Source organism: Bos mutus, chromosome 9, assembly GCF_027580195.1.
Source record: "Bos mutus isolate GX-2022 chromosome 9, NWIPB_WYAK_1.1, whole genome shotgun sequence".
NCBI classification, from domain to species: domain Eukaryota; kingdom Metazoa; phylum Chordata; class Mammalia; order Artiodactyla; family Bovidae; genus Bos; species Bos mutus.
The window spans coordinates 68149127-68164594 of NC_091625.1; the positions used below are offsets into that span (position 1 = coordinate 68149127).

General features: G+C 36.9%; 1 protein-coding gene across 1 annotated transcript; it reads right to left on the reverse strand.

The window, feature by feature from the left end:
• Positions 1–1190: 1190 nt before the first annotated feature.
• On the reverse strand, positions 1191–14724 carry TMEM244 (transmembrane protein 244). Its single transcript, XM_070376449.1, has 6 exons — positions 14635–14724; positions 13227–13312; positions 11285–11358; positions 7977–8102; positions 3074–3118; positions 1191–1285 (listed from the first exon to the last, which is right to left on the reverse strand). Exons 1-6 carry the CDS (start codon positions 14722–14724, stop codon positions 1191–1193), a joined length of 516 nt encoding a protein of 171 aa, XP_070232550.1.
• Between the last annotated feature and the right edge of the window lie 744 nt (positions 14725–15468).

Here is a 15468-nt window from a genome sequence, read left to right on the forward strand (position 1 = left end):
GACTTTTAGGATAAAAAGATCCATCGGAAAAAATTCTAGAGATAGCTTCTAATTGTTTCCCAAGATGTCTTTGTGGGAGTGTGTGTGTTGGGGGTGGGGGTTGGGGGACAACGAGAGTTGTCACTTTCCTATCATTTTCCCTATGCTTACATTTTAATTGTAACCATGCTTACATTTTAACTGTAACCATGCTGTGCATTTCTTTTGTATATGGACATCTTTAGTTGTACTAAAAAGTGGGAAATATTTGACATATAAATGTCTTAAACATATACATTTTAGATATATAAATTTAACTCAGCTCAGTTTTAATACAATTCAACAAGCATTTATTGAATAACCATGATATAAAAACCATAGGATGACAGTACAGAGCTAGACAACCTTAAAAAATACATCGTTCAAACCGCTGAGACCTTACTTCTTAAAGTGGGGTCCGTGGACCGGCAGCACAGGCATTTGCCAGTAATTGTTAGGAATACAGAATTTCATGCTCCACTCCAGCCCTTCTAAACCAAAATCTCCAGGTGATTCAAATACACGTTACATTTTGAGAAGTATTATGTTAAAACACCATAATCTAAAGAAAGATGTAGGCACTAACATTTTTTAAAAGGCAATATTCTCATAAGAAATACTCTAACAGATACTGTGGGACAATAATAAAAATCTAATTCTGGTTACAGGGATTTGCAGTAATTTCAAATCTGCCTTTTTCTGTGTTATAGTTTCCACATGACATATCAGCATTTTCTCAACTGTGTCTCTGGTCGAATATGTTTGAGAAACAGCACATGAGGTTATCAACTACTACTTAGTGATACTGTGTTCACAATAGCATGTTAAAGAGTCTAAGAGGCCCAAAATAAATAAATCTGCTTTACTAAAATACTTAAACATGCAACTTTTCTTTACAAGGCATCATTAACATTGTTTGGAACTAGGGTTCTATGGAATATACTTTAGGAAACACTGTATTTATGACTTTGCATATTTTGCTCATGAATTCTTTACTAGGATTCTTTTGCTCTCCATTAATTTCTCTTGTTTCTTTTTACAGTTAAGAAGCATCTAGTCTTTTTACAGTTAAAAAGTATCTAGAATAAATTCAACCTTGAATATAGGTATGAAGAAAAAATACAATCTAGCCTGGATAGCATGTATGTAATAACAAAGAATTGGCTGTTCTGTTAGAAATCATCCAGATCTGGATAGATAAAATTATCTTTGAACAAACAGTATGCTAAAGTCTGGCCTCCACATATCATTGAAATTAAGCCGAATCCTGCAAGTAATGAAAGGAAGTTTTGGTTAACTACTAATAATGAATAATTCATTGGTGAGATTATGAATAAGAACAATCATCATGACTAAAATAATGTTCCTGAAACTGACACAGCATTTGCAATAGAGGAGTTTATAGATTCAGCTAAAAGAGAGTAGGTATGTATTCTGTGCTGGTAAATTATTGAAATTCAAAACTTCCTTCAGGGAATAGGTGCGTGGTTCTGTCAAATTAATGGTAAGAAATTCAAAGGCAACAGAGTCAAAGCACATGCCAAGGAATTTACAGTTCTCAATTCTTTTAGCTCATGTGACCTGCAATTTGTTTGTGTTGTTGCTATTTTAAAATATTCTTTATAAGGTATTTCCCCCCTCTAATTGTAAAAGAAAAATGTGCTTACTAATGTGGAAACTATTTTTGAGTATAGAAAAGATTTTGAACACAAGAATTCCACTTACCTGAGCTATTTGGTTTTATGAAAATGCCTTTAGCTCTGATTTCATTGGCCTGATGATTCTTGTTTGTTTTAAAATATGAATCTAGCCTTACAGGGCTTCCATAAATCTGTTGTTCCTTGCAAGGCAGTAACTCCATAACTCCCATGAAAAGTAAAAGTCCCTGAGGTAAGAGCCCTTTGTGAATCAGAGGCCTGGCAGGACCACACAACTTCCCCACACAAAGACACACATCCAGTGTGAGACCACAGGATAGAATTGCCAAGATGTTTAGCCACTATTCTCTTACTTTTAAATTGTTAATGCAAAGAAAAACCAAAGAAGGCTACCTTGGACATCATTGGGCAACTGTCCTCTGAGGAATCCAAACTTGATTATTGAAACTGAAATCATTACCCAATTATTTTAGCAAATTCTATTAGTTCTTTCATTATGCCAAAGTTGACTTTCCTTGTCATCAGGGTTGCATTTGATATGTGACTAAATTGGCTAGGCCTCAATGAATTTTATAGTATTGTGAATAAAATCCCCAGAGAGAAGTTCTTATTTTCCATAGAGACAAGATGATTTCCACTTGGGCTCATTAAAGTATTTCTTTCAGTATCATATTTTCTGATTTATTAAAAATTGACATCTTGGGAAGGTTTATGCAAAATAAAACATCTACTTTCTACAAGTGTTTTCTGTATGCACTAAACAATATTGGAGAATTATGGATATGCAAGGTAAGCAGAGAATTAAACTTGAGGGAAGAGGGTTAGTAAATAATATAAATAATACTGGTACTAAAAGTAGATAACTTTAGGAGAAAGAATGTGGTAAAGTGCTGCATTTCCATTTCTCATTGATAAACATGACAATAATTAGATAACAACTATTGCCAAGCTTACTGAAAAGAGAAAATCTAAAAATATTTTGAGGCCAGTGTCTGGCTTAAAGAAAAAGCTTTAGAGAAGTCTACTTTTACTTGGCTAATTTTCTTACTACATATGTGACTGATGAATTCAGTTGTTCAATTGGTGGATAAAAAAATTAATGAGATAAAATAGTTTTCCTTCTTCTGTACTACTATAAAGACTATATTATCATTCATGGAGAAAGATAACTAAAAGAATATGTCACAAATATATATCCAATGTTTTATCCTCTATAATTTTAGAATGATAAAACCATTGAGTAATCTTCTGGTCCAATTATCTGACCCCATAAAAATATTTTTATGCCACTAGTTTATTTATAAATATATATTTATATTAAATAAGTATCACATATATGTATAATATATATGTATATAATATATATCTATATCTAATCTCTCTCTATATATATATACCTAAAGCAGCCCACCAATGTGATGTCAAGGGGAATTCCAGCATAACTGCAATAGAAAAGAAAAAGGCCGTGTTCATTTTTGAAATACAATCATGAAGAAATACTTGTTTGGTCAAATCATATCTTCATAACAAAGAGAAATCTTGTCTATATTCATGAAATCAAGTAGCGCCAAAGTGGTACTTAAGTCATTGTCTAAAAAGGTCATTTGTTAAGTCAAGTATTTGAAACTCCTCTCCTAGGAATGATGTCATGATCTGTCAGATTCTCAGGTCAAATTCATACAGTCGACTTGAAGTAATATGCAGCAGAAATGATCCTAAAACTGTTTTGAATCCTCAGTGCCTGGCTCTCTGGAGTTCTGGGTGACTTTCCGCTGAAAGATCTATTGAGCAATATTTTTAAAGTGTTTTCTATGTGCCATGTGTTGGATGATTAACTTGTAACTTTTCTGGATCCAGAAAACCTATTGTCTGAAGGCTGAGACCCTGAAGACTGAGCCACTGTATGCTCCAAAATCTTTATTGCAAATATCCTATGACTGTCTTCCAGGAATACTTAAGCCCCAAAATAAAATAGAGAATTTGAGATGGGCTTCACGGGTCCTCCAAGTTACTAAAAGAGTTTGTATCTGAGGAAACTGATGCTAGGAGATTGATGTACTGGCATTTTCTAATAGCACTGAGGCTGAGACATAGCAATTCATTTTGAAATTGTGCGTTCATAAGTCGGAGACTGATTATACCCATCGATAGATCAGAGCACTGAAAATATGAGTGATATTTAAGTAGTTACATAGTAGTTAAACAGAATTTCCTGCAGCAAGAGGACAGCCCATGGTTTCCAGAGAAAACAAGAGTTAACTCCTAAGTCCTCTTGGGACCTGTGGGAATTCCAGTGCTCTCTTCCTTCAATATGAAGACCAGTTAAATCAGGAGCATGGAGTCAAGCATCCTTCAGTGCATCTTTTCTTCTGGATTTAGGCAACAGTTTGAGGGATTTCAGTGAGGATAACTTCACATCAAAACTGGTTATTCTCATGTAATTAGAGTTGGGAATCATTTATGTAGCTCAGTGGTAAATAATCCACCTTCAATGAAGGATGTGTGGGTTTGATCCCTGGGCCAGGAAGATAACTTGGAGAAGGAAATGGCAACCCACTCCAGTATTCTTGCCTGGGAAATTCCATGGACAGAAGAGCCTGGTGGACTACAGTTGATGGGACCACAAAGAGTCAGTCATGACTGAGCAACTAAACATAAGTAGTTAATAAATAATAATAACATTGAATTATAACTTGTGGTTGATTACCACTCATGCTTTTACTAATGTGTTTCTCTTTAATAATGGAAGGCAGTAAGAAATAAAAAGTTATAAGGGAAGAGTAAACCTTGAATAAATGGATGAAGGAATGGATAAAATTACCTTTACTCAGTAATTATAGGCCAAACACCATGTCAGACAACTTCTCTCACACAAGCTTCACAAGATACCACCCTATTTGTAGATGAGGCGATTATGTCTAACAATATAAATGATGTTATATCTTGCCTCAGACAAACATCTGACAGAAAGTTAGGACTGGAATTTGAATCTGTTTTATTCAAACTCCAAAGCTCACAGGTAGAAATAAAAACCCTTTAGTCTTAGAACCTGATGGTGGTAGTGGTTTCGTCGATAAGTTGTGTTTGACTCTTGAGACCCCGTGGGCTGTAGCCCACCAGGCTCCTATGCCCTTGGGATTTCCTAGGCAAGAATATTGGAGCAGGTTGCCATTTCCTCCTCCAGGAGATCTTCCCTACCTAGGGACTGAACCTGTGTCTCCTGCATTGGCAAGCAGATTCTTTATCCTTGAGCCACAAGGGAAGTCATATTTTTGTTAAAATAATCATTAGGAAGTTTGCAAGCCTGCAAGTACAGATTTCCTCAGGCCCTAGCTCCCAGTCTTTGGCCAATATCTGCTTCAAGAAAGGATTTGGAGGGAAAGAATTCTAACAGCGGCAAACCCTTTACAACTGATAACAAGTTGAATGGGAGCAACTGATAAAAAGTTGAATGGGAGATAATAGGAAACTGCTACATTTCAATACCCTCTTCCAACAACACAAGAGAAGACTCTACACATGGGCATCACCAGATGGTCAACACTGAAATCAGATTGATTATATTCTTTGCAGCCAAAGATGGAGAAGCTCTATACAGTCAGCAAAAACAAGACTGGGAGCTGACTGTGGCTCAGATCATGAACTCCTTATTGCCAAATTCAAACTTAAAGTGCAGAAAGTAGGGAAAACCACTAGACCATTCAGATATGACCTAAATCAAATCCCTTATGATTATACAGTGGAAGTGAGAAGTAGATTTAAGGGACTAGATCTGATAGATAGAGTGTCTGATGAACTATGGATGGAGGTTCATGACATTGCACAGGAGACAGGGATAAAGACCATCCCCATGAAAAAGAAATGCAAAAAGCCAAATGGCTGTCTGAGGAGGCCTTACAAATAGCTGTGAAAAGAAGAGAAGTGAAAAGCAAACGAGAAAAGTAAAGATACACCCATTTGAATGCAGAGTTCTAAAGAATAGCAAGGAGAGATAAGAAAGCCTTCCCCAGTGATCAATGCAAAGAAATAGAGGAAAACAACAGAATGGGAAAGACTAGAGATCACTTCAAGAAAATTAGAGATACCACAGGAACATTTCATGCAAAGATGGGCTCGATAAAGGACAGAAACGGTGCAAACCTAACAGAAGCAGAAGATATTAAGAAGAGGTGGCAAAAATACACAGGAGAACTGTACAAAAGAGATTTTCACAACCCAGATAATCACGATGGTGTGATCCCTCACCTAGAGCCAGACATCCTGGAATGTGAAGTCAAGTGGGCCTTAGAAAGCATCACTACAAACAAAGCTGGTGGAGGTGATGGAATTCCAGTTGAACTATTTCAAATCCTAAAAGATGATGCTGTGAAAGTGCTGCACTCAATATGCCAGCAAATTTGGAAAACTCAGCAGTGGCCACAGGACTGGAAAAGGGGAGTTTTCATTCCAATCCCAAAGAAAGGCAATGCCAAAGAGTGCTCAAACTACTGCACAATTGCACTCATCTCACACGCTAGTAAGGTAATGCTCAAAATTCTCCTAGCTAGGCTTCAGCAATACGTGAACCGTGAATTTCCAGATGTTCAAGCTGGTTTTAGAAAAGGCAGAGGAACCAGAGATCAAATTGCCAACATTCACTGGATCATGGAAAAAGCAAGAGAGTTCCAGAAAAACATCTATTTCTGCTTTATTGACTAAGCCAAAGCCTTTGACTGTGTGGATCACAAAAAACTGTGGAAAGTTCTGAAAGAGATGGGAATACCAGACCACCTGACCTGCCTCTTGAGAAACCTGTATGCAGGTCAGGAAGCAACAGTTAGAACTGGACATGGAACAACAGACTGGTTCCAAATAGGAAAAGGAGTTCGTCAAGGCTGTATATTGTCACCCTGCTTATTTAATTTATATGCAGAGTACATCATGAGAAATACTGGGCTGGAAGAAGCACAAGCTGGAATCAAGATTGCCAGGAGAAATATCAATAACCTCAGATATGCAGATGACACCACCCTTATGGCAGAAAGTGAAGAGGAACTAAAAAGCCTCTTGATGAAAGTGAAAGAGGAGAGTGGAAAAGTTGGCTTAAAGCTCAACATTCAGAAAACTAAGATCATGGCATCTGGTCCCATCACTTCATGGCAGATAGATGGGGAAATAGTGGAAACAGTGTCAGACTTTATTTTGGGGGGCTCCAAAATCACTGCAGGTGGTGATTGCAGCCATAAAATTAAAAGACACTTACTGCCTGGAAGGAAAGTTATGACCAACCTGCTGCTGCTGGTAAGTCGCTTCAGTCGCGTCCGACTCTGTGTGACCCCATAGACTGCAGCCCACCAGGCTCCCCCATCCCTGGGATTCTCCAGGCAAGAACACTGGAGTGGCTTGCCATTTCCTTCTCCAATGCATGAAAGTGAAAAGTGAAAGTGATGTCGCTCAGTCGTGTCCGACTCCCAGAGACCCCATGGACTGCAGCCTACCAGGCTCCTCTGTCCGTGGGATTTTCCAGGCAAGAGTACTGGAGTGGGGTGCCATTGCCTTCTCCAATGACCAACCTAGATAGCATATTAAAAAGCAGAGATATTACTTTGCCAACAAAGGTCCATCTAGTCAAGGCTATGGTTGTTCCACTGGTCATGTATGGATGTGAGAGCTGGACTGTGAAGAAATCTGAGTGCCGAAGAATTGATGCTTTTGAACTGTGGTGTTGGAGAAGACTCTTGAGAGTTCCCTGGACTGCAAGGAAGTCCAACCAGTCCATCCTAAAGGAGATCAGTCCTGGGTGTTCATTGGAAGGACTGATGCTGAAGCTAAAACTCCAGTACTTTGGCCACCTCATGCGAAGAGTTGACTCATTGGAAAAGACTCTGATGCTGGGAAAGATTGAAGGCAGGAGAAGAAGGGGACGACAGAGGATGAGATGGCTGGATGGCATCACCGACTCGATGGATATGAGTTTGAGTGAACTCCGGGAGCTGGTGATGGACAGGGAGGCCTAGTGTGCTGCGATTCATGGGGTCGCAGAAAGTCGGTGCCAGCAACTGAGCAACTGAACTGAACTGAACATTTCAATACAGTTTTGAATTGGACAATGTATCTAATCAAAACCTCTCTGAGGAAATGGTAGAGGAACTTGATGGGGGAGAAGGAGTGAGGGAGGTGATGAAGAACTTTTATCATCAGTTTTTATTATTTCTCCATCAGAGGACACTATGCATACAACAAAGTTTTACTCTTATGTATCGATTTAGGTGCAATATCTAGATTGAATACATTTTGTTTCCTTTATTTTAGTTTGCTTACCAGTTGAAGTGATGGCAACATGAAGGATAGTTACTGAAATACCATGATCCCAAACCCACTCTTCCAGTACCAGAACGAAAAGTAATCCACAAACAAAGTAGGTGACTTCTGTTGAGACTAAAAGAACTGCAACTAAAAGGAAGAATAGAATTATTGGGAATTAGAGCAATTAATAATTCTAAAACACAATGAGTAACAGGACCACCACAACTTATTCTGCAAAAAACATTTTTGTAAGAAACGTTTAACATTCCATCTCTTAACATTCCTCAAATTTGAATAAGAACTTTAAAAATATTCCATCTCTTAATAATTGTTGGACTTATAGAGAAATAACAGTACATAATTTCTGTTTTATATTCTTTATATTTAGCATTTTAGAAGGTAAAATACAATAAAGAAAAGTTACAATGTAACAAATCTGTAACTAGATTTCAAATCTCATTTGAAGATATATTAAAAACTAATGAAAAATTCAGCTCTGGATTTTCAGAAAAAAAAAATGTTAATAGTTTATTGAACAATAATGTTTCTTTAGTACCAGTTATTGCCTAACTTGGAAATGAGTTCCTTTGTGTCTTTGTAATAAAAGGGTATGTTCAGATAGTCATCTGGGAAACATAATGGATAACCATGGATGAAAGAATGTCTCATAAATGACTTGTGTGGATGGAGGTACATTTCTAACTCCAGAATGCCTTTTCAGAGTGCTTTCCCTGAACATACATAAACAGCTAGTTATTCCTAGGTCAGTACCATAAATCTCTAAAAGCCTTGAATATGTGAAGAGTCAACCTTTGCCTTTTTCCTTGATATAGATCTTAAATTGTGGTGGTTCCAAAGATGAGATTCATCAAACTTTAAAATGAAAATACATGTGACATACCGCCAAGGTTCCTTTGTAATGATATCAATTTCCATAAAAGTTACCTTTCTTTTAAAACACAGAAAATGATAGGTATGCTCATATAAATAATTAACGAATTGATCAGTCCAGTCAGGCTATTTTACCTTTTTTTACTTTCAAAGCTAAAATTACAATAGTTCCATGATCTATTATTGTGCAGAAGTAATTTATTAACAGACATGCCAGCCCTTGCCTAGTGGGTCAGCAAGATATGAAATAAGTAAGCAAGTCTCAGGTGCTAGCCTTTCAAAAGACCTCACACTTATTCCTCTTCAATTCTACTTCATTCAACTCAACAGATTTCTGAAATTGAATGGAGAACTCCTACTAGCTCCTTTTCTATTGTATGGAATTACAATTATACCAAGTCCTGATCTCCAGGATTCAAGGCTGTAGAAGGAGCTATACAGTGGTATCATATTGCCATTAGATTTCCCATCACATCTCCATTTCTGCCTTCACTAGTGGCTCACGGAGCCTCCATGTTACTATAAGGAAAAAGAAATGTTTCTTTTATCAGTATTTACAGATTTTACAAGTTAACTTGCAGCTGCTTAGAGACAGTGATTTCAGTCTTGAACAAACTGTATTTACATATATTGATAGAGGAGGATTGTGCTTTGTCTATGATATGAGACAGCATGATTTAAAGGAAGTCATACAAAATTTGAAGTCAGGATACCAGTGTTCTAGTCTCACCTTATAGCTTAAGAGTGCTATGACCTTGAGTAGGATTATAACGTCTAGGTCAGTCTAATTATTCCTTGATAAATTGGGAAATGGATTACTATCATATCTATCTCAAAAACTGTTGAGAGGATTTTATTTTAAAACGAAAACAGTTATAATCCAATCTCTATGATGCAAGGGAAAGATGTTAGTAGTCAAATGTCTCAATTGAGCTCACACTTTTCAGTGTCCTTGCTAAGCCTGATCTCCTAGGTAACAAAACTGTTGAAACAGACAAGAGCCTGACCCTCAATACATGCTCAAGGCTCTGAGATTACTCTTACATTTTATCTCTGAGATTAAACAAGTCTGGATTCTCAAAGCAATAACTTTCAAGAGTTATGACACTTATCTCTCCAAGCCCCAAACTAAAGATCTAATAGGCTAAGGGTTTATTGATATCTTTGTACAAATGTTAGTTGTTTTTTGAGAGAACAGTGTTGACTGTGCGTGGCATTCTGAGGATTTTCACTAATCTCTGCTATGTCAAAACACAGCTTTCTCCAATAAGCCTGTGTCATTGTCCTATCTATCACTAACCATCTCAAACGCAAGAATTAAATAACAGTTGGACTTTAAATCTCTTTCTCTACCCCAAACACACAACCCATATATAACTCTTGCTTGTGACTATTTCTTTATCATTTGTGGGTCAGCTTGGAAGAAAAAGTTAATTCAATCTTCAACAGGGAAATGTGTGAAGTGGAAGTTAAGATAGAATGTTAGAACTTGTATCTCATTTGAATGAAAGTTTCTTGTCCTAAGATATCTTTGTCTATCCCAAATTGAATCAACAATGGCACGAAAAAAGGTTACCCATTTGAAGAGGCTGTTCTGAATCTTTTAGTTTAAATTCAGTAGTTCTAGCTGACCAAGTTTCCTATACAAGTCACATTTGGCTTCAGGCAATTTTTGTATATTTGCATATTCGTTCCAAAAAAAGATGTCCAGTGGTTTTCTAAAGAACTGGATTGTTTGAAGAATCCACAATTCATTTTTTTTTAATGTGGGAAGAAATTTAACAGAATGTTAAGAATAATTATTTCAACAAAAATAGTAAGTTTAAAAGAGATAAAAAAATTTGCCTACTATATTCTTTCTTATCATTTTTCCTTTGCAACAAGTTATACACTATTTTTGGGAAGGAAAAAAATCAAACTAAGCAGAAATGTACAAAGCAGAAAATGAAAGTCCTCTGTCATTCCAGCTGGGAGATAACAGTTTGTTGCATAATTTTCCAGATTTCTTACCACTGACATGATGTATTTTACTCTATTCTACAAAAATGAATAATTATACTATAAAAACTCTTTTGTAGTCTTTATTTTCCATTTCATATGTCACAAATATCTTTCTACATCATTCCATTAAGCCATTTTTCAGCCTTTTCTTTGAAAAATATTTAATGCACAAAATTTTATCCATAATATCACTAAAATAAAAATTCATTTAGGAAAACTATCCTCTTATTTCATCCTATTCCATCTTTTAGCAATAGTCATTTAAAAAAAAATTGATGGCACTTTTCCACATTTTGGGAGTCAGATATAGGATACAGATGGCTGAGAAGAAGGCTTGATATTTTTAAAATTTTTCTAAAACAAAAACTATTTTGATTTTTGGAGGCATTTAGTTCACTAATTAACAAAGATTGGAAACTAAAGCCAGTTACCTTTATAATTTGTGTTGAGCCATGAAGGATTTGTTTTGAAATCAAATGGTGCCAGGACATCCAACTCATACACCCTGAGGATGTTACAAATGAAAATAGTTTACTCTGGAGGAGGTAGTTCATAAGGTTGCACATTAACATTTTGCACCTCAAGTGTTCCCATACAAGGACAAGTCAGCTTTAATCACTTTGTGGCACATTTGAAAACTGGCTGACTTGAATGGAAGCCAAATACATTCTTTATCCACACTGTCTTCTTTGTCCAATGAAGTCTGTTCTCCAAGTGGACTTCATTGTATTTGAGGTCTCAGCTGTAGTCTTGGAGGTCCCTTCCATCAAATGTGGGTGCAAAACCTCATACTGTGATGAGGGCATATGCTGGGAAGCAACGGAGCCCAGCTCTAATTCTGATGATGCTGTTAACTGTGAACTTGGGCAGTTGCTTAACCTCTCTGAGCTTTCATTTCTTACCTGTACATTGAAGCAATTAATCTCTGAGGTCCCTTCCTGTTCTAAAATCTGAGTCTACATTCACATTAGACATAAGATGAGTCTACATTTTCATAGTAGACATAGAAGACAAAGTTACAGTTACTAAAGGGGAAAGGGTTGGAGAGGGATAAATTAGGAGCTTGGGATTAACAGATACATGCTACTACATATAAAATAAACAACAAGGACCTACTGTATAGCACAGGGAACTATATTCAATATCTTGTAATTATCTATATGGGAAAAAAAATCTGAATCACTTTGTTATACACCAGAAACTAACACAACATTGTAAACCAACTGTATGTCAATACAAAAGTAAAATGATTTAAAATGAAAAAAAAAAAAAAAAAAAAGAAAATTAAATCTGACTATAAACTCTGCATCTCCTACCATGCCCAAGTTTGTAGTTGTGTGAAACTGGTCAATCAATTACCTGCCTCCTGGGGCTTTAAGTTACTTCAAATTCCTCACCTTTGATTCACATTACAAACCCTTGGAATCCCATGCTCACAGAACTCTGACTATTCTAAGACCTTCAGTGCTCTAGGCACTGCCTCACCACCTCAAGTTCCAGGCAATAGCTGAAACTGTGTGTGAACGTACCAGACTCCTCCTCAGGGGACTTGCCTGCAAGCAAGCTTTATAGCATCATTCCCACTGCAAAAGTCAATATAATCATTTCTGGGCATTGATTTGCACACTGGAATTGAAAAGTCCCAATTCCCTGCTTACACAATAAAATTCAATTGTATAAACAATCAATTTCTAGGAAATCCTTTGTAGCTATACATAATGTATTTCAAGGAAATCAATGTATTGGCAAGCAAATCTGTAAAGATAAAATCCAACCGTAACAAGACAAAGAAAAATTACCTAAAAAAAAAAAAGCCTCACACTTAAAAATATCTTTAAAAATACATGTATTACTTGGTTCTCATGATAACTCTCTTTTGGATTATTACCTTCACTTGACAAACGAAGATAACTGAAGGAAGAGAAGCTCTCTGGCTTAGTCAGGATGATTCAGGAAGTTAGTGAGAACCTGGGCTGGAATGCAGATCTGACTCTCAGTCTAAAGTTATTTCCAGTATGTAACAGAAAATATTTAAATTGGATGTCGATTATATCTAAATTCCCTTCTAGTTCAAATGCCCTCTGATCTCTGATGCAACACCAGCCCAGGGAGTAATAACTTCACTTTCTTTCTATGATCATCCTCATAAGAGGAACAATCCTGCCTGGTTCTTTTCATTTCATGATTGCTACTTGTATCATTTTCAAAGGTGACATGTTTGCTTACTTTCACTTTAAAAAAAAGACGAAGAAAATATACCATGGGAAAAAATTTGCACCCTTTATTCTATAAAGACACGTTGAGTGTTCTATGTGAACTTCTTTCGTGTTGGATCCCAACTTTTGAATTGTTTGAAGGTGACGTTATACTTACCCGAGCATCACACAGCACATGCCCAGAACCACGTAGTACACAGTGTAGAAAAGGATGGCACATATGAGAAGGTTCTGCCAAACAACCTGCAGAGAACACAGGGGTGAGCTCCAAGAGCCTGGGCTTTTTCACATGGTTGTTGGTAAGGAGCCTGACAAGCAAAAGACAATGAATGACTGCTAGATCACATTGGCTAGCCTTGTTTCGCCTGGAGACCTATGGGGTGGAAGGACTTCAAACTACGCAATAAAAGTGTTGCCGACTAGAGAAGCTGGCGTAGTACATGTCTGCCCCAAGGATTAATGCAGTACATAAACCCACACTACCTATCCATCATCTACCACAACAATATTTATGTTTTTACGTAATTACATAAATTTTACAAAATTTATGTTTTACAATAATGTGTCAATATTTATGTTTTCACCTGATGAAATGATTCTAAATCTCAGCTGCCATGATAGGAAAACACAAGAAAGGCTAAGAAATTTTTAAAAGTATAAAAAAAAATATTATACAACAATAGTTAAATTCCTGTGCTAGAATTTACAGAGCAATTGGCTAAAACACAATAGGTGGTCCTGAGAAGGATTTTACCACCTGTGAGACTTAAGAAGGAAGCACTGCAGATAAATGAGGAACAGATGGATTATTCAACAAATAGTGTTGTGAAAATTGTCTAACTTCTAGATTAAAAAAAAAAAATCTCATTAGATTGCAGTCTTGTATGAAACACCAAAATAAACTTCAGGTGGATTTAAGGTTTAAATGTCAAGAAGTATAACAGGAGAAAACATTTGCAACATATATCACAGGCAAAGGATTGATATCTGCAATATTTAAACACATTTGAATATAAAAGAGACAGACAAACCAATGAAAAAGGGACAAGGTATATAAATTGGCAGCTCATATGAATAAACATTTGAAAAGCCAATGAGCAATTGAAAATGTTTAGAGGACCTCATTATTGATCTTTTAAAATATATTCTTGTGAATATAGTAAAAATGTTAGCATTTCATATGGGATTTTTCTGGTGTGTTCTTTTCCTTTGGAATCTTTTAAGAAGTCATCTTGTTTACTCAACACTTTAACACTTTAGGATGGCTCTTTTCTCTGAATAACCGATCCACCAACTTGACCGAGTCTTTTAATTGGCTGGGTACAGAAGGAGCCCTCCTGTAGAGGCAAGAAGAGACAGTAGCACAGAGCCCATCACAACCAACTGGCTGAATTGATTATAGATTTACTAACAACTCACTTCTTTCAACTACTAAAACTAGGTGACCTCTTGGGCCTAAGAGGGCCATATGAAACCCAGGGTTCATATGAGACTCCAGGGTTTTGAGACCTTCAGAACCCTACCTCTCTCTCTCCCCACCCCATGTCATTCTTGGCCTCTCCTACCCTTTGCCTGTAGACTTCCCTTTGCTCATCAAATCCCTTCTCTTTCTGCCCACTGTTCTCAATCTCCCTTTGCTCTTCAATATTTCCCATTCTTTGTCTCCTGTTCTTTCTTCCTTCATGACCCTTCTTTTGTGTGTATTCATTCACTAAGTCATGTGTGACACTTTGTGACTCCATGGACTTCAGCAGGCTTCCCTGTCCTTCACTTTCTCCTTGAGTTTGCTCAAACTTATGTCCATTGAGTCAGTGATGCCATCCAACCATTTCATCCTCTCTTGCCCTCTTCTCTTCCTGCCCTCAATCTTTTCCAGCATCAGGGTCTTTTCTAATGAATGAGCTTTTTGCATCAGGTGGCTAAAGTATTGGAGCTTCAGGATCAGTCCTTCCAGTGAATATTCAGGACTGATTTCCTTTAGGATTGACTGGTTTGATCTTGCAGACCAAGGAACTCTCAAGAGTATTCTTCAGCACCACTGTTCAAAAGCATCAATTCTTTGGTGCTCAGCCTTCTTTATGGTCTAGCTCTCACATTGGCACATGATTAATGGAAAAACCATATCTCTGACTATATGGACCCTTGTTGGCAAAGTGATGGATGTCTCTACTTTGTCTCATTTGTAGAGAAGATGACTTAGAGGTCAAGAGAAAATATGAAAGCTTCACCTGAGTTGAAAGTCCAGATACTATTCCCACATTTAAGTCGGATCAATTCCTGCCCAGTTGTTGGGGTGAGGATCTGCTGATGGAATATGAGTATTATGATAGGGAGCAACTTTGGGGCTTCTGCAGTCTTACAATTTTCTGAAAGGTCATATATCTTTGGATTTGCTTTAC